This window comes from Panthera uncia, chromosome B1 (genome assembly GCF_023721935.1).
Source record: "Panthera uncia isolate 11264 chromosome B1, Puncia_PCG_1.0, whole genome shotgun sequence".
NCBI classification, from domain to species: Eukaryota; Metazoa; Chordata; class Mammalia; order Carnivora; family Felidae; genus Panthera; species Panthera uncia.
The window spans coordinates 145,821,179-145,845,591 of NC_064811.1; the positions used below are offsets into that span (position 1 = coordinate 145,821,179).

At 36.7% G+C, this 24,413-nt stretch overlaps 1 protein-coding gene across 2 annotated transcripts in view; it reads left to right on the plus strand.

Annotated features, from left to right (window-relative positions):
* The window catches only part of GALNTL6 (polypeptide N-acetylgalactosaminyltransferase like 6), a 1,200,087-nt gene that overhangs the window by 407,258 nt on the left and 768,416 nt on the right, over positions 1-24,413 (plus strand). Inside the window, exons 2-3 of one of the 2 annotated variants that reach the window (XR_007457937.1) lie at positions 9,621-9,711; positions 10,134-10,435. Coding sequence is in view for 1 of the 2 variants with exons in the window: in XM_049631330.1 (XP_049487287.1) it covers positions 23,170-23,278 (109 nt within the window). In the remaining variant the exon portion in view is untranslated. Of the gene's footprint in view, positions 1-9,620; positions 9,712-10,133; positions 10,436-23,169; positions 23,279-24,413 lie in introns of those variants that run through there. The other variant, XM_049631330.1, reaches the window with a different exon arrangement.

The window sequence follows — 24,413 nt, forward strand, 5'->3', positions numbered from 1 at the left end:
GTTGGGCTATCATTGGAGACTTACCTTAAAGAATACTGTCTTGTTTTCTTTCCTCAGTAAGTTTAAGGTTATGAAAAGTATTCTTTTGTATTTTTTTCTACTTTCTTTCCACTTTTAATTAGTTTAGTAAATCAATCATTGCTCTAAATGTAAAACCATAGAATTATAGAGCAGAACTGGGATTTTGGAATGCAAAAAAATTGATATATAACCAATGTATAACTAAAAATACTGAGTTTCTAAGGCATAACTAAATAAAACATTTCATTATGAAGCTGGAAACAATTCATTTCATTATGCAGTGGGAAATATCATAGAAATATAAATAATCCTCAAGAAATGTCTGAATTTCAGCAGAGCCAAACTTGCTGAGGGGCCTTGTCACATTTGCACCACTTGGTATTTTTCTGAAAAACATTAGTGAGAATTTTGATGGTATATTGTTTATACTTCACAAAGCTATGAAACTCTGTGAGTTATTTCACCTCTAAGACCATAAGACATAATCATATATTTAAAAAAACATAGGTAGGAACAGAGAGTATATTTGGTGACTGCTTTGACAGAAATATTGGTTTCAGAACAAAAGAGTTAAATTTGCCTCTTCTTGGTTTGGTTAGACACTACCTAGACATCACAGCTGAGAATGGGTGTTAATAGATGGAGATTGACATGGATGATGAAGTCTCTAGTAATCATATCTGCATGAAAACCTGAAGAACCATTGACTTCAAATAATTAGATGGCTGTTATGTAGAAGAAAGGATTTATTCTTTTTAGCTTTGTGTGAAAGTTATAGGAAGACATACAAAGAAACAATTTTTCAAGCATAAATAATTGCTGAAAATACACGAGAAACATTAGACTACAGAAATTCTCGAGTTCTTTGTTTTTCTGTTTCTTTTCTTTTTTTTCCCCTGGTTCCACTGTCTATTCTAGAAAAAAAGCTATTACAAGGATGTCTAGTTACCAAGGAGAAAATATGGTCAAGTTGTTAAAGTGATTTCATTCTTCTATATGATTACATGGCTTAAAATTCACAAATAATATCATAATCTTACATGTTACAAAATTGCAAAGATAAATTTTGATCCCAATGATCTCTCACAGAGGTAAGTCCGGGAGATAGATCACAATGAACCCTCTCAAAAGCATCAATGTGATATAATTTAAGAGATTCCATTTGAAAAATTATGCATTCTAACTGTCTTTCTATAGAGGGAGAATCCAGAATCATTGGTCAAAAGTATGCAATAGTTCTAAAAGACCAGACATTTAAAAAATAGTAACAGCCTTTATTTATTTTAATGCTACAGTTTATTGAATCATAATAACTACGTACACACGAGGAAAAACAAAGACAAACTGACATCAGCCTCCAATGTTTTAACAGATAACCATAATTGTAACTCAATGAAATAAACATACTTTTCTCTCTCTCTCTCTCTTTCTCTCTTTCTTTCTCTCTTTTAATGTGGGCATAATAACCAGGATCAAAATAAGGAATTATATTAACAAGACTGTTTCATTTACTTATTCATAGATTTAATAAGTAGAGGCTAGAGCTTGCTGGTTTAATTTTCATTTTATTCAAATTTATATTTGCCCTTCCACAAATTCATTTTGCTGAATGGATTTCTATTTCCCAGTCAAGCTGGCAAAAAGGTTCCTTGGTACATTAGAATGTTAAATGGTATCAAGACAAAGTAAGTAAATAAAAATAATTAAAATGAATAGTTTATCATCATCTAAATGCAAAGTAGTACAACACAGAGAAAGCCAATGCCATCTTTTCCCATTATTCATTTCACAGTTATTAATTGTGCCAGTATACATCACAGTAAAGAATGAGACATTTTGACAACAGGGCTGTGAATTGGAAAGACAAGTATGCACTTCAGCTGTATGGATATGTGTAATAATATAAAAAGTATAAATATTGTTAAAATTCCAAAACTAATGCTGAAAGGACTGAGGGTTATTTTAAAATCAAACTTTATTTTGGTAACAGTTTTAGACTTGCAGAAATGTTGCAGAGAGGTACACAGAGTTCTCATAACCTTAGAACAGATTCTCTTATTACTAACATCTTAACACTAGCAGGATTCATTTATTACAATTAGGGAAACAACACTGATATATTGTTATTAACTAAAGTCAATACTATATTAAAATTTATTAAATTCTTACCTCATGTCTTTTTTTCTGTCCCAGCATACATCCTAGAGTACCACATTACATTTAGTCATCATGTCTCCTAAGGCTCCTCTTGTGACACTTTCTCATACTTGCCTTCTTATTATTGATGACCTTGATAGTTTTGAGAAATACTGATTAGGTATTTTGTAAAATGTCCCTCTTTTGAGGACTGTTTGCTGTGTTTCTCATAATTAGACTGGAGTTATGGATTTTTGGGGGAAGGCCCTTTGAGGTAAAGTGCCATGTCTGTGACATCATATCAAGGGTACATAATGCCACCAGGACTTGTCAATATTGGTGTTGTCCTTGATCATCTAGCTAAAAGTGTATTTGTCTGGTTTCTCCAACTATGAAATTCTTACCTCTAACCCCACCCCCTTCATACTGTACTCCTTGGAACAAAGTCACTATGCCAACACTTACGGAGTTGAGAGGTATGTTCCACCTACTTGAGGGTAGGAGATCTATATAAATATATTGCTTCTACACAGAATATTTGTCTCTTTCAACTTTATTTGCTTATTTAATAATTTACTTATATCAGTATGGTCTCATGGAAACTTAATGAATACATTGTGTTATAATCTGATACTATCTTCTTTCTGTTCAAATTGTTTTAGCTGTGACTATTTGGAAACAGTTTCAGTTGGTTCCTGTGTCCCTTTGAATTATCTCCATTATTGTGGGTATTTGTTGTTAATTCTTATTTGCCTAATAAATAGGCAAGTATTTATTTATTTATATGCATTATCTTTTAGGGTAGTATTAGATGTGCAGCAAAATTGATAGGAAGGTATGGAGATTTCCCACTCTCACAATCTGTCATTTAATTGGCGTATTCAGATTATTCATATTTGAAGTGATTATTGATATGTTTATCATGTTTGTTGTCTATCTGTTGTGGTAATTTTCTCTTTCTACCTTCTGGAGTTTCGATTATTTTATATAATTTTATTTATTTCCTCTCAGGTGTCGGTTCTACTTCCTTTAAACTTTTTATTAGTTTTCCTAGAGTTTACATTATTAATTTTTAACTCATCTTCCTCCACCTTCAAACAATGACATATTGCTTTGTAAGTACCGCAGGATCCTTACAACAGACTGTTCTCAACTGTTCTCAATGCTTCCTTCCTTTCTCTTATGATATGGCTGGTCACTTGTTTCACATCCATATGCTGTATTTACCCGATACACTACTCTTAATATTTTAAACAAGCCATTATGTTTTACATCAATTAAAAGTGAAGGAAAAATTTACCCTAATTTATTACTGCTCGGATGTTCTTCCTTCCTTTTTGTAAATTTGAGTTTCTTCACTATATCATTTTCCATCTCTTTGAAGAACATCTTTTAACATTTCTTGCTGGGTAGACCTCCTGGCAATGAAGTCCCCTCAGCTGTTGTTTGTCTGAAAAAGTCATTATTTCTTCTACATTTCTGAAAGATAATTTCACTGGATATTGAATTATATGTTGCTAGTTTTTTTTTTTTTCTTTTAATATTTTTTAGTATTTTACTCCAGTTCCTTCTTGCTTCCATGGCTTCTGACAAAAAGTCCTCTAAAGTCTTTTTGTTCCCTGGGTTTCCTGCATGGCTCAGTCAGTTAAGCATCAGACCTTAATTTTGGCTCAGGTCATGATCTCACAGTTTGTGGGTTCAAACCCCGTGTTGGGCTCTGCAGTGACAGTGCGGAGCCTGCTTGGGATTCTCTCACTCTCCCTTTCTCCCTGCCCCTTCTCTGTTCTTGTGCATGTGCACAACCTCTCTCTCTCTCTCAAAATATATAAACTTAAAAAAAATAAAAGTCATATCCCTGTTCCTCTATAGGTAACATAATGCCAAACTCCCTTGTAATATTGCAATTTATAAGAAATATATATTTGGTTATTCAGATATGATATATGTGAAGACATATAATGAGTTTCCTGAGTTCTGTGAGCTACTCTAGCATTAATCAAACCCAAGGAGGGGGTATAGGAACCTCTGATTTATAGCCAGTGGGTCAGAAGCACCTGGACTTGTAATTGACACCCGAAGTGAGGGCCATTTGTGTAGGACTGAACCCTTAACCAGTGGAACCGTGCTATCTCTGGGCAGATAGTATTGGAATTGAGTTGAATTGTAGGACTCCCAAGCGGGTGTTGGAGAATTGCACGATGGTGTAAGGAAAAACCTACATACATTGGATTTGGGCACAGAATTTTTACCCCTCACTCCTGCTCTGTTTTTTGTTTTGTTTTGTTTTGTTTTAAGATTTTCTCTTTATCTTCAGTTTTCTGAAATTTTAATCTGAGATGGGTAGGTATAGAGTTTTTTGGTATTTGTCATGCCTGGTATTTTCTGTGCTTCTTGGGTCTTTTGTTTGGTATTTGACATTAATTTTGGGAAATTCTCAGTGATTATTAATGCAAATATTTTTCTCCCATAATTCTCAGATTTTATTTTTATTTATTTTTCTTTTTTCTCATTAATTTTCATCTTTGAATATCAGTTGTGGAAGTCCCCATATAGCTTTAAGCCCACTGATTCTTTTCTTGACTATGTCCATTCTATTCATGAGGTTCAAAGACATTCTTAATTTCTATTAATGTTTTTTTATTTATTTTGAGAGAGAGAGAGTGAGAGTGTGTGTGTGTGTGTGTGCACGTGTGTGTGTGTGCGCGCCAATAGGGGAGGGGCAGAGAGAGAATGTGTGTGTGTGTGTGTGTGTGTGTGTGTGTGTGTGCAAGTGGGGGAGGGGCAGAGAGAGGGAGAGAGAATGTGTGTGTGTGTTTGTGTGTCTGTGTGTGTTTGTGTCTGTGCAAACGGGGGAGGGGCAGAGAGAGAGAGGGAGAGAGAGAATCCCAATCAGGCTTTGCACTGTTAGTGCAGAGGCCAGTGCAGAGCTTGACTTCACAAACTGTGAGATCATGACCTGAGCCAAAATCAAGGGTCGAACTCTTAACCGACTGAACCCCAGGCACCTTCTATTAATGTTTTTATTTCTAGCTTTTCCCTTTGATTCTTTCCCAGAGTTTCCACCTTTATTTTACATTTCCTATGTGTCCTGACATATTGTCTGCTTTTTCCATTAGAACTCTTAAGATGTTCGTTATTTTAAATTCACTTTCTGATAATTCAAAAATCTATGTTAAATCTGAAAATGGTTCTGATGCTTGCTTTGCCTCTTTAGACAGCTGCTTTTCTTTAACCTTTCAGCATACCTTTTAATTTTTTTGTTGAAAGACTGACATAATGTATAAGATAATAGTACCTGAGATAAAAGTAAGTTTCTACTATTAGGTTTTGTGTTTGTGTGGCTAGGAATTGGACTGTATTTAATGTTGTTGTAGCTGCATATGCCAGAAACTTCAATTTCCTCTAGGTTCCCTGTTTTGGTCTCCCCTCTGTTTTGGGCTTCTCTAAGAAAACTGCTGTTTAGGTAGAACCTTTGTCTTTCAGCTATCATCCACAATTTTTACACGTGAGCCCTGTTGGCATCATAGTAAGGGATGGGGGAAAGCAAATGTCCTGTAACTTTACAATTAAATCCCAGTCTTTTAGTGGGCCTTTCCCTGGCATATAACCTTCACGAAGCTTTCTTAGCTTCCTCTTACATGATACAAGAACATTAGAGTAGACTGGAATCCAGAGGGAAATGGCTTTTCCTCAAGGTGAATAAGTCTCTGGTAGTCTTTCTTTTTCCCTGGAGAGTAGGTATTTGTTACAGAAAACACTCTAGGCACATTTTACAGATGTTGCTTTTCCTCTCTTCCAGCAACTATTAGAGGGTCTTTCTTAGCTTTTTACCATAATGACATGGTTGGTACCTTCTCTCCTGGAGGTAAAACCTAGGAAAGGATGGGGATTCCTAAAGCCAGGGACTTGAAGTCCAAGTATTTATAATGCTCATGCTACTCTATAGTTAATTTCATCAATTCATCAAAATTATCTAATTATTACTTGTTTATAGCCCCTGTATCTTCTGCTCCAACTAAAGAGATCTTGGCTGTGGCTTTTTCTATTTGCCTGTCTCTCTAGATTTCTGGGTGATGGGTTCCCTTGCAGCCTCAATTCTCCGGTGGATCCAAGAAAAATTTGCTTAGCTTCATTCTTATAGTAAGGACAGGGTGACAACTTTCAGACTATTTATAGGTTGAGGTAGAAACCAAAAATCCTTAATGTTCATTTTTTACAATTCATTTTTAGAGTAGTTATATTAGGGAAATTAAAACAAAAAATTTTAAGGTGTATTTATTTTTAGAGACAGAGAGAGAGAGAGAGAGAGAGAGAGAGAGAGAGACAGAGTGAGAGGCAGAGGGGCAGAGAGAGAGGGAGACACAGAATCCAAAGTAGCCTTGACATGAGGCTCGAACCCACGAACTGTGAGATCATCACCTGAGCCAAAGTTGGACGCTTAACCAACTGAGCCACCCAGGCGCCACTATTAGAGAAATTTTAAAGGTCTAAAATGTTCATAGCATTTAGGAAGTCCAGAATACTCAAAACTTTAAATGGAAGTGATCTATTTTCCTAGATACATAAGGTTACTAATTTTTACACAAAATAAAAAGTTTTACTGTATTTGATAAAATATTAGCCCAAAACTCTATGATTTTTATATTAAAATTGAAAATATAGTTAAATTCTCAATCAGTTGAATAAGTATACATGTATTTATGTACGTTTACTGTGTGCTAAGGACTATAATGGATATTTTCCAAGTAAATCTTATCCTCACCTTACAAATGTGTGAGATAAGCTTTATTATTCCCATTTTTTGGAGTAAGAGAGTGAGACACTGAAATTTGTGCTTTTAAAACTAATTATTTTATCTCTCTAAAGAATCAGGAATTATCTATTTCAGATATTTGGGATGGTAGAAAGATGTATGCTAATGAGTTTAGCCAAAGTCACATTTCTAGATTAGATCACTTTGCAATCAGAAATAGTATCTCCGATTACACGAGTATGTCTTGGCCATCTGTTCTTAAAGCATAGAGATAAAAGAGAAATCCTGATTATAAAGGTAAAATATTTTATTGTATTCTTACTCATTGATACCTATACTTATTATTAATATGAAATGTCTCCTTAGTACTTTTCAAAATACCAAAGGCAGTAAAGTAGAATAAATTGCATTGTTATACACTTGACACCCTTAACATGAAATGATAAATATAATGCAAAGCTTTGTTTGTTCCATGACTAAATGAAGATAAATCTTTTTTTTCTGCATTTAATAATAAGCTATCCAATCTCCTATCTGTGTCCTATAAAGTAGTGTGTTTCAAATTTAGTTGTAATTTTTAAAAACTTTTGACTGTAGGCTTCAACAATCAAAGTTGCTTTCCCGTAAGTAAATTATTTTCAGAGTACAGTGTAGATACCAGGAAAACACAATGATCTATTGTCTTTCATGTATACAATTTGTTGAATAGGATGCTCTAAATTAAGAGCTTGGAAAACATCTTTGCTGGTATTTGAAATAATTAGGTGTGAAAGTCATGATCCAAGACCCTTTTAAGATTTAGATTTTAAGTGCTTTCTCTTCTACTTGTCAAGTCCTGACATTTTATGCTTTGGTATTTAAAGAAGTAGGGATTCCATTCTTCCCCCAAACACTGCAGACAAATTATACTTAGTCTCCATAACCAGTACTATAAAAGCAACCCGGTTTGGATACTCAAAAGCATTGACAATTTCCTGTGAAAAGGTATTTGCCCACCCATATAAGAACAGGTCTTTATATTTAGATAAAATACTTTGATTAATGATTTTTACAGTGAAATTTTCCATTGGGAAAAGTATTATTGTTCCTTTGACCAGTAAATCCAACTATTACCAAGCATCCTTTTTCTAGGTTTTAGGCATCTTAAATTCAGTGTCCCAAACTCAACTCATCTCTGTCCCTTATCTTCCAACTCATCTCTGTCCCTTACCTTCCCCTCACAATACTTAAATTAATAAAGTATAAAAGACTTCATTGGAAGTGATATTATAAAGTTACTTGTTTATATTTTTTTAAATGTTACCTTCCTAGTATGTAAGCTTCTCAAGAACCTGAAGCTTTCTCTGCATTAGTTGCTAATAAATCTCAAATACCTAGAACAGTACCAAGCACGTAGTAGATGTTCAATTAATATTGGTTCAATGGATGCCTCCTCCTACTAGAATATAAGGTCTCTGAACTCTACAATTTTGTCTGCTGACAGTTATATTCTAGTGCTACAGTAGGCATTCACTAAATGCCTGTTGACTGACCAGCTAAATGGTAGATTGAATAAAACTATACTAGTATTAAAATATTGACAGTGGAAGGGGAACATGGAAAAATATCCTCTACTATCTCTAAGCAATAAATGTGATTTACCAATGATCCATTTTATATAATTTACTTGTTAGATTATGATACAACTGAAAATAAATTTGTTATATTTTTGGTTGCACAATTATGTGTTACCTTTTTACTAAATTTTCCTGAAGATTGAATTAACTTAAAACATCAACTCAGCTATTAAGACAGACCAAAAAACATATTTGAGCCTTTCAAGCATGAAGTTTGCATATTACAATTGCCTTCACCATTTAGGGCAAATAATATTTCAGATAAAAATTTTAAATTGTCACTGTGAAAGGCTTTTCAAATTCCAACAATACTAAAAGTAGAAAAGACCTCACTGAAGGTAATGCTGAGGTCTTAGCTATGTTTGCATGCATATGGTTTGATGCATTGATGACTTTAATTATTATGAAAATGATAATAATACCTGAATTCAGCATATGTTTATACAGAGACATTTTAGGAGTTTGAAATCGATGACTGAGTCATGCTATAGCCTAATTATTTCTTAATTATGAACTAATTCTGTATCCTCAGTTGTAATTCTGGGCATAGTGCTCTGCTGGTGTTTATTTTGTTAGTACTTACATAAAAGCACCCGGGTGACATAAAACTTGGAGAAAGAATTGACACTATTTTGGTTTCTTGTCACTATCATACTTATCATGACAAAAGATCTTCGCTTTTTCTCTCTAATCCTCATTTCATCTTTCTGTGTTATATGTTTCCCTTTAGACATAGCACAGTGAGCTCAGATTAATAAGAAAATAGAGTCACAGTTTAAGATAATATTGATTCTGGAGAACAACTGAGGATGCTATGTTTTTTCCTTGAAGAATTGATAGGGTGGAAATCTATCTAGAGGCACCATATGATGTCCTTCTGAAGAAAAGTTCAGGGGGTCATGAAACCCAGGCTTTATACCCCCAGAAAACTGCCAAGTGTATGGATTCTCCTTCACCAGGGGGCCAGGTGATTCTTGAAGGTTAATATAATATGTTTTTTTTTTGACATGATCTTTCTTTGCTTTTAAATTTTCACAGAAATGGTGTCCACTTCTATACTAAGTTTTCTTTATTGTTTTTATCTTTCCCCTTAGGAATCACAAAGAGAATACTTTGAGATGGGAAAAAAATCTCAGAAAATTTGTCATTTTTGTAAGATGCTGATCTCCTGAATATTTCTCCAAGGTACGCTGCTGCATAGCAATCAGGGATAAGGAGGGCTTTCCTGCTGAGTTAACATATTTCTGTTGTGATGGGAAAAGTAAAAATTACAGTAATTTTGAGGGTCACTAACGCAACTATTCTACCTCATATGCTTAAACAGAAATATAGTATGTGAGCTGGATTATGGCTACTGCTGAGTTCTTACCCCTGTTTGATTACAGGGAGGCTTTTACCAAGCAGTTAATCTTCTTTAACTAAAATAAACTCTTAACAGTGTTGTCCTGTATTCATAGGAGAATAGTTTGCTACTGATCTCTCTGGTTGCTAACAGAAACTTCAGTTTACTGACAATTAATTCTGGTCGGAATGTTAATGGAATTTATGAAGTAACAGTATAGGGGAAAAAAGCTAAAACACAATGTTTTTTTTTCTATCTTTTTCAGCAACCCAGACATGTGTCCGATCTAAATAAGGAGGCATCTTCAGAAATTCTTCACAAACAGCCCCAAGAAATCATAAAGTGAGGGTCTGTGACCTTTGCCTTTGCAAAGAAAAATGTGTAGATCTTCCCACTGACCGAAGAATGAAAATCTCATTAAAAACTTGTTTCAGAGAGATTGGAGCAGGGAGCAGATGTCAGTAGAACTACCAAATTGTATGTTCCTTTTGTTACATGAATGTAGTTATTTAAAATAAAATGTTGATGCTATTATAACATGAGTATGATAGTATCCTTTTTTTATTTCTTTGCAGATAAATTCCATACAGACATATATGTAATAAAAGTGACTATTACTCTATGACACAATTTCATTCTGTAAATTGTGTGATCAATGTAACTTTAGCATCAGGAAGAAATGGTCTTATCTGGGATGCTGAGCATCAAGCCACTCGATTGTTTTGTCTTTTTTATGCTCAAAATAAAAACCAGACCACTATTTAGTTACCGTTTACCAGGACTTACTCTTTCCCTGACATTTTCACTTTTGCAGATCTCCTCACCAATCTTGCCTCAGTGTTTGTCTTTATTTATAATGATCTACACAGACACCTTGTAGAGTGACTATATGAGTTTCATTAAAATGATACATAGTAAATCATCCTGTGCTCTCAGGAGTTGAGATACTAATACAGATACAGAGGATAGGTTAATATGCTCAAGGTCTTGGCAATCACAGCCAATATCACACCAGATGAAAGATAATGCCATCAGTTTCTAAGGCAATGAGTAAGGTCAAGATTTAGAGTGTGGCCAAAGCCTGGCCTTCGGTTTGGGAATGGTAACCACAGCCTAGACATTTGACGACATAATCCTTCACAATGTATTTTTCAAATATTTGAATTTGTTTATTAAAATTAAGATATTTTATATAGGAACTCAGATTTCCAGATTCTGTTGAAAAATTTTGAGATCTAAAAATAGGAGCCGAACTCAGTACACCCCCCCTTCCTGCTTCAAACATTTGAATTCTCATCTCTGCTTCAGTAATCATGTTTACAAAGTCAAGAGGAAGACCAGAGGTTTCAGTGACTGATAACAGTTCAAGGTTTATTTTATTTTATGTTGTTGGTATCTTAGAATTATGTTGACATCAAACCTGAGAATTTATACAGAATGTGAAGAACAAGACTTCTGTCCGCTAAAAAAATATAATTTTATGTTCTGACACTAACTTATCAATATGTTTTGTGAGTATATAAAAATGCAGAACCTTCTCTGTAGATGATTCCAGGCCCATTGAATGTTCTATAAGTGGGTTCAACTCAGGAAGGAAAAAGATGTTAGAGCAACAACAAAACTAACCTTTACAAAACATTTTATTGTATTACCCTTCACTTTGAGAGCCTTTAATGACTTGTTATGGCCCAGTGAGTGGTGTGATTATTTTTTGGTCTTCACTTTATCTCTCTAGTTTTATTTGCTAACATTTTTAAATGACCTTATACAATAAAGTTTGAATAAATGAATAATGAGAGAGTCATAAAAAGTCTCCATGCTTATTTATTTTTTTGTAATTCATAAGATTTAAAAGCAGACAGCTCATATTCTAGTTTAGCACTTATTAGTTATGTGATCTTTAAGACTTAATTATGTGACCTTAATACTTCTGCACTCCAGTTCATAATCTGGCTCACATAAGAATAAACTTGTATAAGAATAAATGTTCCTTATCTCCTTTTCCCATCCATACCATCTGTGATATTGCTCTTTTGGTAGTGTTCTATTAGTTTAGAACGTCTTCTAGGCGGCTTAGAAACTTAATCACACCAAATATACGATTTCACACCCATCTCTATGTGCTATTAACACCTACTGTCATAGAGTTTGGCTCACCTAATTTAGTATTTGTATAATGTATATAAGTTTTTTCCCTGCAACTGTGTTATAACTTTTGAAGGGCGATAGAAATAACTCAGATATCTATAAAAAAGAGCCTAGATGGCAAAAATAACTGGCATTTCTATGTCATTTTTTGATAAGCCAAGGGCTTTTATATACTTTATCTGATTTACTACTTTAAAAACTTTTTAAGGTGGGTAAGGTAGGTGTTATTTTTATTATCCTAATTTCATATATGAATTCACATATTTCATAACTGAAGGACCTAAATGAAATGTAGATTTTCTGTTTATAGTTTGAAACCATATTTTAATTGATGCCTTCTGGCTCTGGATCCAGAGTACTTCTACTGCATCATATTGTCTTCTAAGGAACAGGTATAGTGGTAGGTTTATGGTTCGTTGTGAAAATGAAAGTCTATTGTTTGTTGATTTATAAAACATAAGATAGGTTTTAGGATATAGACAATCTTTTCATCATAGTGATTTGCAGATGTGTCTATTTTCAATATCATCACTATCTGTAGTTATAAGTAAAATTACTCTAGAGGTAAAGGGTGAGATACTTTATTCACCTGGGTTTTGCAGACTTTATTCATCTGGGTCTCATCTGAGACATGTTTTAAGATTATTCAGTAGTTAAATATAGTAGTTAGATAGCCGAAAAATCCATCAGTTCTTAGAGTGGCACACCCTACTTTTTCACCCATTTGTGCCACATTTCTAACCCCAGAAAGTGCTTGAGTTTGCTATATCTGGTAAACACATTGCCTATGAATCATGTTTTACTCTTGGAAACTTTTTCTCATGACCCATTCTCAAGTATATTATCTTTCAGTAGTCTCCAGGATTCAGCTCTATTACATATGGTTTCTACCTAATGGATTCTGTCTCTTCCATCCCTGGTAATATTTTCAAGTTAATTATTTGTAGTGTAGTGACATTGCAATGAATAAAAAGTCTACAAGGTGAAAAACAAAAGGTGCTCACAAATAAATGGCTGACTGAATGATGGGTCTGAAATATACGTCTCATGAAGGTACGATCCTCGTTATATTTATTTTACAAGGTCATAGATAATGGATCTGTACTACTGTAGTCATAGAGAGGACACATGATATAACCCGGGAGAGAAGCAAATGGATCTGAGCGCTGGAGATTGCTCATGTGAAAGGAAAGGTCGGAACACTGATGGGTCATTTACTGGATGGCTAAGCTGTCAGAACCAAGGTAGTTTTATACAAATGTACCGGGGCTGATTTAGGTTTATTCACCTACCTTTCTAGCAGGTGAAAAGGACGCAAACACAGTTAATCTTTATATTGGTTATCAGCCCTGAAAAGAAAAAGAAAGAAAAAAAAAGATTCTTCAAGAGTTTGTGGCACATGATTTGTGACTAAGTCTGACATGTTTTCTTAATGTGATAATTGTATCACTTTCCTATTCATATGAGTTAGTGGTTCTCAAACTTTAGTAAGCCTTATAATCACCTAGAGAACTTGTTAAAACATAGATTTCTGTGTCTCCTCTCAAAGTTTCTGATTTAACAGGCATGAGTTGGGACCAGGGAATTGTAGTTCTAACAAGTTCCCAGGTGATGCTGATGCTGCTGGTCTGTCAGTAACACTGATACAGATAAGAAGAGGTATTAGTGTAGCAAATCCTTGGATAGCCTTTATTAAAGCACCGTTTCAGATGATCTGCTTTAACCTGATTCCTCTACCATCAAAAAATATTCTCATGATGCTAATATACCTTGCTGGAGTACTGATAACTATCAAGAATGTGTAAAAAAACTTTGAGATTTATTTTTGTACATAAAGTAATATTTGCAAATAATTTTAAAATGTAATCTTAATATAAAGCCTATGATGGTAACCAGCAATCCCCTAGCCCGTTTCCCTCTACCTGTAATTTCTTAAAACCCAGGGCAACAATGTCTATCTTTTACCTTTTTTCTGTTATATGCATCCATATTTGTAGATAGCATGTGTGTATTACTGATACTTGATTTTTCTTTCATTTTGCTTTTATATGTTGTTTTCCTATTACATAAAATGTGTATTTAACTGTCTTCACCCTTGTCCTCAACCCCTGGTATAGTTATAAGACAAGTTTTAGTTAAGCCAATATTTAGGTAAGAGTATTCATATCTGAATCAAATAATATGCTATGATTGAACTTTCTTTCTTGTACATTGTCTTTTTTCCTTCGAGCCTTATTAATTGTCCCAGTTTTCATTTGCTTAGATTTTTTATGCATCTCAGTAATTTACTCCACCCTCTTCAGAAGAATTATAACTCTCCTTTCAATACATTTTTAAAAATAGCCAAAAAGTAAGTTTGTCTATTTGATGTTTTTGTGTGTGTGTATTTTTTCAGAACCTTTCAAGGGCTACTTTCCAACTCCCTTGCACATTCAGGGCTGGATGATCTCTAGGCTTGCTGCCATTTTGCTATCTTCCTTCCTTCTTTGCTTCTGGCTCTCTTGTGTCTTTTTTTTTTTTTTTTAAATCTGAGTAGGGTTCCTTTGGCCTTAATTTTCCAAACTCTTTTTTAATTATCCTATGCTTGCTATCCCATTTTTACTTTCTAAGAGCTCTTTTTTTTTTTTAATTCTCTGAATGCTTTTTTTTTTTTTAATTTCTGTTTCTATGAAGGAACTTTTCCTTAAAGCTCTCTGAGGGAATGGAATTACATTTTTAGGTTGGAGGATTATTTTTCTGAGCCTTACATTGCCTCTTTCCTTCAAGTTTGTTATATCTTTTATTTATTTTGGCCTCCATTTTTATGTCCAAAGGTCTCCCAAATGTTGGTAATCCTTGACTACCTGTTCATAGCCATAAGTGAAGTAGTGAAAATACTACTACAAAGATCTGTGGGTTGAGAAGGACTTCCCCATACAAGCCTGTGTCTATACCTGGAAGCAGTGTCCATATCTGTTTCCAATTTCCAGAGTTAAAGTGGACGGCAGCTTTCTGGGAGCCAAGTAGAAGCAGAATGCTTTGGTTAACAATGCTTGGTATACAGACTTATAAGGAACCTTGATTTTCACTACTGCTTGGCATCCTGGTTTTCAATGACTTCTAGTAGCCTGAAAACGTACTTCTCACATTCAAAATCCACTACTGTATGGGTGGGGAGCATAGTGGATGGGCCTCAGGAATCACTTTGTTGTTGGAATTGGGAAGAGAACCCAGGAGAGTCTAATTGCCCCGTGTAAATGTCAGTCATTTTGTTGTGACCTTTAACCTCACCCTCATAAATACCTCCAATTTTAAATTGCCTCCAATTTTAAGTAATTTCAAAATTCAGTGGCATTAAAAAGTGTTTCCTTTCCAGTAATTTTTAGCCATTTACAAAAAGTGCGTCAATTCAACTAGCTGCTTTCTTGCTTCATCTGATGCTTTACTGTCATTTTCATAGAGTTTCTGCAGAAAGCAACGATTAACTCTTTTGTTCAATTGGCTTTGTATTAGAAGTTGCTAAAAATTCTTATATCAAATGAGCCAAAACAAGAGAAACAAAATGTCCCTGGTAAGATTGGAGGGGGTCATAGAGAGGACATGACCACTGGTTGACCCTCAAGCTGGATCATTGCAATTGGAGGATCCTCACCTATCCCTTGTCCTTCTAGAACCAACCCCACGCTAGGAGCTGTTTAAAGGGCATAGCCTTAAGAGAGTAAGTGTTGTTTAGACCATTTGGACTGAATATATCCTGAATTGAACCTAGTTAAGGCATCCATATAAACTTTTAAGATTTGGTGGTGGGGTAAAGAGACCTACATGTCTTGCAGCACACAAGATGAGCCTCCTACATAAGTTCCTTGCATATTAAACACACCCCCTACCAATCTGGAGGGGCTCACGTCTTCCTTCAATCCTTTTCTGCCTTCTGTGTATGCGGCGAATTGGCAAGCCAGCTAGGAGACCCAATAAGTGATCTTTGGGAAGGAGGCAGTTGCAGGGAAAATTGTGCATTGGCTATAGACCACTATGTGAGGAGGTGTGGCCTGTGTTTTAGATGCTTTGGACCACTGTGCAAGCACAGGGATGCCCGAAAATACTGGCTCATCTGATGTGATTGTTTGAGGAACTGCTTGTAGAGCAATATGACAGAAAGAAGAGTGGCTGCTGCAGTGAGCTATTCTCTGCCATGACAGTTCAGTGGCCACCGATGCCCATCGGGAGTTAGAGATTTGGAAGAAGATATGAAGGATCTTGAAGGACGTGCAGTGCCCACAACTCTCCTAGCTTTGGCCTGGAGGGCAAGTTGGGAGAGCAGGATAAGTTGGAGGACTTAGTGTGCCATTTTGCAAAGCTAGGAGGGCCTGAACTGCATGGATTAAAGCAAGGGCTTCTGACAAAGGCTGCTTGGGATTCTAGGAAGTGGACTTCCTTGGGAAAGGAAGCGGGCAAAGAAGAGGCTAATGTCATGATTGACAGTAAAACGGATGAAATGCCCCATGTGTCTGACCTGTATGTAATCCAGATGAAAGCAAAGGCACAGCAACAGCAACCCCATCCAGTGGGGCTGCCCCCAATTAAGAAAATGTTCTTGATGAGAGAATATACTCCAATTGAGCTTATTGATACAGTTGCCAAGGTCTAGCAAAAGGGGAAGTATCCACATATGGTTAGTGTGGCTGGGGGGAGGGGGGAGGTACATAGCATTTCTCTGACCAGGCAGGAGACAGAGAAAATGAGCAAAACATCACTGCACACCCTACCCTCTGGCAGTGTCCACATGGTGCTCTCAGGGCAGTTTAAGGGGCTCACTCCTTTATAGGTTGGATTTTCTAGCCTGCAGGGAGGCTTCATCCAATGAGACAATCTCCCTGCGCACATGAGACCCTGAAACTGGAGTCTGTAGAGGCATAGAGGAGGTAGAGCAAACGCTTAGGGAGTTAAGAATGGGGTCGGCCCCAATCAGGCCAAATTCATTGCAAGAATCAAAGCCAAGATTCTCCAGTCCACTGCCAGCATTTGGTATGTAATACTGATATCCATGCTGAGCCTAGTCCTGGGACAAGACATTTATGACATTGGGCAATCCATTACTCATCGGGGGAAACTGACAAATCCCAGGAATACTGTGAGAAAGACCTGGAGACAGAGAGGGAACATGAAACCCAAAAAGCTATCCTGGTTAGTTAGCTATAAAAGGTTTGATGAGAATAACCCAGAAACAAATGTGGTTTGACCTCATTGCTGCTGGGACTTCCACCTGAAAATACATAACAGCAACCCAACACTGTTGGTCAGTCTGTGGAAAGCCTTAAAACATAAACAACAGTCAGATCTGCCCCCACTTGCACCTACTACCCCTGATGTTCCACCAGCTCCAGCAGAGGTCTTGGGGATACACTTTTATTTGGAGTGGTGGCCCCCATCCCCCAGGTGTAGGATTCAGGCCAAGACAACCTCCAGGCAAGGGCTGTTGGAGGCCATCCGTAGCCTCATGTTGAGTGTACTATTCATGGGTCCCCCAGAAACAAAAGGTGATGGGTCTGGTTAATACTGAGATGAATATTTTCTCATACATAGTAACCCTCAGAAGTTTTTTAGTCCCCTGAGTGGTCGTGGAAGGCAAGTGGTTGCAGTCAGGAAGATCCCTTTGACACTGCAAATTGGGCTTTCCCTACCCTTCACCTACTTCCCTGCCCTGAGGATATGAGATTTTTTTTTCTCTCTCTTCTACCAGGGAACATATTGATATCTTATAAGGTCAAACTCCACAAAAACCTTTATGGGTGAATTCTACCTCTGAGTTAGAGCAATCAGACCGATGCTGAGGGAAAACACCAACTGGCAACCAGTAAGTCTACCAATCCACATGAAAATTGGTAAATGTCAAACAACATAAATTGCCTGGGGGGACATAAGTAAATAAGAGAAACTATACAGGCATTGTACCAAGTGGCTGTTTTATGCCCTGTCCACAGTGCTTTCAACAGCCTGATAAGGCCAATAAAAAAGCTAAATAGCTTATTGCTGATGACCATGGACTACTGAGAACTGAATAAGGTAGTGCTCCCAATCCATGTGGCTGTGCCCAACATTGACACATCTTAGATACTTTGGCCACAGTCCTAGGAGTGTATCATGCAGTACTGGACTTAGCAATGTTTTCTTTCCAGTATACACCTGGCTGTTGAATCACAAGATCAATTTGCCTTCATGTGGGAAGGGCGATAGTGGACGTTTCAAGTGCTTCCTCAAGGTTACTACCAGCACAGACCCACAGTATATCGTGGGATGGCAGCTCAAGCTCTGTTCTTGTTCTCCTTTTTCACATCAGTGAAATGGGCGCATTACATTGATGATATAATGTTAACAAGTACAGACTTCCCTCTATAGCTGGATACTCTGCAGATTTTGTTGGGACATCTGCAAGGGGGAAAATAGGCAGTGAACCCACAGAAAATTCAGGGCCCAGCCACCACCATAAAGTTTCTGGGAGTCATCTGGTTAGATTTAATGTATGTTGTCCCAGAAGGTGTGATTGAAAAGGGTATCCAATCCCTAAAAACATGAAAGAAGTACAAGCCTTTGTAGGGATTTGACAGTTTGGGAAGGTATATATTCCCCACCTGGCCCAGTTTCTCCATCTCTTAACTGCCTGGTAAATAAAGGGCATATGTAGGACTGGGCATCAGAGCAACAAGCTCCCTTTAAGAAAGCAAAACTACTAGTGAAGCAAATTAAAGCTCTGGGCATCTCCCAAGCAGGGCTGCAATTTGAGTTAGATGTATCTGTGACTCTAGAAGGTGTGAGTTGGACACTGTGGCAGAGACAACAGAAAGAGACAGTGCCCTAGGATTTTTGCCATAGCTCTGGAAAGGAATAGAAGCCTGATATATCCCCCTCCCATCCACCCCAGCTCAATAGCTCCTAGCAGCATCCCTCCAGATAGAGCCTCTCACAAAGGAATAACACATTGTGGTAAGAACATTCCTCCTATCAAAGGATGGGTTGAGAATATGTTTAATTGACCCACTTATACCTTGGCTGAAACTCCCACTTTGACTAAGTGGCATGCCTTTTTACAGCAGAGGAGACCTTGTCCACCAGCCCACTCTCTCTAGGAATGCAGATGGTACTAGGCTATGAAGAGGATGTAGATCCTCCAAATGTTCCTGCCCCTATTCCTCTGTTGGCCTCTAGTACCAGTAGAGAGGAAACAAGGGAAATTCCCAGTGATTGGTCTAGTCAGGGCAATCTGTCGACAGAGATTGCAGTTGCTATTCAGCCAAACACTGACACCATCTGGATGGACACAGAAATGAACTACAGTAACCAGTTAGGCCAAACTCACAGCAGTTTGGCTGGGAATCACTTATGAGGGTTGGCCTTTAACCCTTTGCACTGACAGTTGGGTAGTTCTAAAAGGATTGACCCTTTAGCATGGGCAATGGGAAGCTGAGGGGTGAATGATTGTGAATGTGCCTTGTGGGGTCAGGATATGTGGAAACACATTTGGGTTTACCTGCAACAGCCTTAGGCAGACCTCACTGTCTTCCAAGTCTGGTTCATAGAGGTCCTGACACTCCCTGACAATCAACAAGTTGATTCCCTAGCTTAGGTATGAGCCGTAAACTGATTCTTCAGTAGATACAGCAGATTGGTTGCATAGAAAGAGCAACCACCATAGTGCCTGGGTGGGATGGTATATTGCCAAAGACGATGTATTGGCCTTTGAATAAATGACTTGTTTAATGCAATAACAGCATGTTCTGTATGTACTAAATAATGCCCAAGGCAACTGCCAAAGGGGTCTGGGGCAGACTTCCCAAACAAAATCATTCCCGAACAGTGAGATATTAGCAAGTAGACTATATTGGCCTCCTCCTTCCAAGTGAGGTTTCTAAATATACCTTAGTTTGTGTGGACACTGCCTCTGCCTTAACCCTAGCTTCCTACTCTCACTGTGCAGACCAGGCTACCACTATTAGAAGATTAGAGAATCTGAGTATCATGGATGGATGCCTTCATTGAGTAGATAGTGATTGAAAATTACATTTCAAAGGTTGTGATGTGCAAGACTGAGTAAAAGAACACAGCATTAAATATTTATTTCCCTTTATAACCCCAAAACAGCAGGGTTGGTAGAAAAGAATAATGGACTATGAAAACAACAAGTCAAGTTCCTAAAAGCTTCCAACCTCTCTTTTTCTAAGGCCAGGTAGGGATGTTCTGTTTTCCAGTGGTATAGTCATTTGACTCCCCTCTTTGTTTCCTCCATTGGCCTGAAGGACATTGTAGCACACATAGAAGTTCTTACCAACCTCACCCAGCAAGCCTTAAAGGAAGCTGTCCTCCAAAATAGTATGGCCTTGGACATTATTACTGCCTTTCAAGGAAGTGCCTGTGTCATTATTCAAACACAATGTTGTGTGTTTACACCTGATGAGTCTGCTAACCTATCTTTATTAAATCACATGAAGATACAAGTAAACATCCAGAGTAATCTAACCCCCAGCCTGGAGGATTTAGTAAATCAATGGTTGTGATCATGGGGCTCTTAGTGGGAAAAAAAAAAAAAATGTTACTTATTTTGGAAATCATTATCATAACCTGTGTTTTTACTTGTATGTGCCCATATTGTCACTGTGACCTCTGCCTCAAATGCAGCCAGATACCCACCAAATGAGCTACTTCCATGGTAATAAAACTCTTGCTGACTGCATTGGGCACATTGGAGAAGAGGGGGAATGTGTTAGATTGTAAGACCTGGTCAAGATGGGTGAAGTGTTGGAGGAGGTCAACATGAGGATATGACCACTGGCTGACTAGAAAAGGGGACCTGGGCAATCGAAGCACCTCACCCCTCCCTTGTCCTTGGAACGTACATTCTACCTACTAGTCCCACACTAAGAGCTGTTTTAATAAATAGCCTTGAGAGAATAAGGTGTTGTTTATACTATTGGACTGTGTATGTAACTAAGCCCAGTTAAGGCCTCTATATAAACTGAAAGTTCTGGTGGACTTGAGCAAGGACCTATTTGTCTTTTGGCGCCCAAGACAAGCCTTGTATGTAAGTTCCCTTGCTTAGTACCTCTGTCTCCTAACAAACTGGAGTGGCCTGCCTCTTTCCTTTGTCTCTCCTTGTCCTCCATGTTCAGGACCCGTTTGTGAACCAATAGGTAACCAGAGAGACTTTTGCATATTTAGAGTTTACACAAGAATATCTCTATGTTTTATGCCCAAACTTATTTTAAAATTATCTGTTTTAATCCAAAAGTGTTGTTTATAAATTGGTATTTTCTAAATCACTGTAAGAGATTTTCATTACTGTTCAATATTTGTTATTGTAAATGAAAGTTTGAGATAACATATGAGTTTTGTATTTTAAAGTTATTTGATTATTTAAAAGTTCTGATTCCTAGCTGAGTTTTGGTAAAATTTCCAATTATGAAATCAATATCAATTAGGAAAAATGCATGACTTTTTTTTCTAATGTTTGCTATTATAAGCCTGAATTTTTTTTCCAAAATTGTTTTTTCCTATTTTCTTCCATTTTTATTATGTTCTTTTCTATTAATTTTTCCATAACTTTTCTTTCTTGTCACCCCCTTTTAAAATTTATCCTTATTATCCTTAATATTTTACATAAACTCGTCATCATCCTTATATGTTTATTCCTCTTTATTTTCATTTTCTTGAAATCATCACTCTTGTAACAAATTGGTTTAAATATGTAGATGATAGTCATCTTGGCAAATCTTTCTTCTGATTTTAAGGACTTTTTTAATGTGAAGCTCCATTTTCATCCTTTCAAACAAGTGTACCCTTTAGAACCTATAAAGATGAACTGAGATAATTTTTCATAAGTACAGTAGTTATAAGTTATACTGTTTCAAACTAAGAAATAGACATTTTATTTGCTTTGGAAAGCCTCTTATAATAAGATGTCCTCACTGAAATTATTCATCTTTTGTTTTATATAAACTGAAACTTGAAATTTTTTTCTCTCCATTCTATAGATGTATTATTTATTTCAAAAAGTAAACCAAGTAAAAGAAAAAATGGTATGTGAACATGAAAACATTTATTTTACATTAAGTTGAGTATTAAGATTGTGAAAATAAACTTCATTCAAAACATTTGTTTCTTGTTACCAAAAATAAACACCAAAAAAAGAAGTAGTTTCAGCACTGTACACAAATATAATTTTCAAGTTGACATTGGAACATATTGGGTTTTACCAAAGCAAAAAACATATGTTGTGACTATAGTTGTTGAGTAAGTGATAATTTCAACAAAAAGTATAACCATGTATCATACTTTAGCAGAAATTTAGATGAGAGACAGTATTAATAGTTGTTAAGACCACAATTTTGGTCTGAAGAGACTGGGCCAAGTCCTGACTTTACTACTGTGGTTTAATTCAAGTTATTTTAGTTCTCCGGGCATTACTTTAATTGGCAGAAAAATGCAGGTTTACAACGAAAGATTATCATAAAGATTAAGCAATCTTCTGTACAAAGAGTTTTTAGCATCGTGTCTGGCTCCTAGTGGCTAATAAGGCCATTCAAAAATACTTGATCAGGGGCGCCTGGGTGGCTCAGTCGGTTGAGCATCCGACTTTGGCTCAGGTCATGATCTCGCCGTCCGTGAGTTCGAGCCCTGCATCAGGCTCTGTGCTGACAGCTTGGAGCCTGGAGCCTGTTTCAGATTCTGTGTCTCCCTCTCTCTCTGACCCTCCCCCGTTCATGCTGTCTCTCCCTGTCTCAAAAATAAATAAACGTTAAAAAAAATTAAAAAAAAAAACAAAAATACTTGATCAAAATGAATGAAACTGTACAAATCACAAACAAAATTAATTCCATTTAATACCATTACTAGTATTATGCTCAGAGGAAGTGATACACAGAGTTATTAGTGTCTCCGGATGAAATAAAATAGGAAATGATAGGGGTTGTGGATGATACATACTCTCATTTTTAAAGCTGGAAAAGGATTTTAAAATGTATATTAACCTTGTCACTAGCAATAGCTTTCTTTTCAGTATACTCAGAAGATTCACTTATTCAACAAATATTCTTTGATTGCCTATTATGTGCTCGGCTGTATTTACCTACCATGCAAAAGGAAGTGCCTCCTTTTTATGCTCTGAATACTTTCCTTTTCCACAGACATTTCCACTGGGCCTGGGAGATGGGCAATTCTATGCATGGACAGATGGTTTGAGAAGAAAGGACTGGCATGACTATGAAAGCATTCAGAAAGAGGCTATGCGCTCAGGTATGAAGTTCAGTGTAAGCCAAAGTGCTACTTTACTTACTGCAGTGTCTCATTTGTCACTTAAAGAGTCTTGAATTAGCATCTCTTCTGCGTACAGTAAGGTATGTCTCATGGGGGTGTTGGAGGTCAATGCTGAACAGAATTAAAACAATTTCACATTTCCGAGAGAAAACAAATAATGAACAGCCTTTACAATATCAGCTGAAGAAGAGGTTACATAAGTTTTAGAAATCTATAATATTTCATATTTCCAGACTGCTTTCTAGTAATTTCTGAGGATATCTTAAGATTTATCAGTGATACTTGACTTGGTTGGTTGACATCTGTCTTGAGCTTGTTTTGCTTGTTAGGGCTGATGTATGTCTAACAGTGCACAATATTGAAGGGGTACCACAGTTCTAGACCTTGGCAGGGGAACAGCAAGTTGGTAGATCATATGAACTAGATAGAGATAGAGAAAACATTTTAGTTCTTGGAAGAAGTAACCAGAGAAAATAAGTCTTTGTAGAAGGACAGCAAAATTAGGTTGTTGGAAACATGGATTCAGAAAGGTATATAATTAGAAATAAATGAACATGAGTAACATATGGTATGAAGTCCATATGCTTTCACTCAACCAGAGAAGCTCTGTTTTTTTCATACTGAGGATGTCATAGAACTAGAGAAGCCTTTGTTTGGTAGGACTGAGACATCTGAGCAGCATTGAGACATTGCATTCCAAGTCAAATCGGCAGCAAAACTATGACCAAGCGCAGTATGAGGTCCTCCTGGTTAACCTTTCTCATAGATCATCCCATCAGGCAAACTGGAGTGTGAGTATTTAAATAGTTATGAAATTGTGCAGACTGTGAAATGTTTTTGCTCTGGATCGGTTGTGGTTGATCTAATTATAGCCTTCTTTCATTTTCTTCTTCCATTCCTTTTCTCCAAATAAAGCTCCTCTCTCCTCTCAACTTCATTAAAGCTGCTCATCCCAAGAATGTTCTCTATTAGTCAGAGAACCAAGCTCTTCCAGCTTTCATTGTCTCCCCACTTGGCCATGACCCCATGAATGGTTCCTTCCAGTATCCTCACTTTTCCAGCTCTCTTATCTTTTCCTTCTATTTTCTCAATAAGCCCTGTATTAATCCAACCA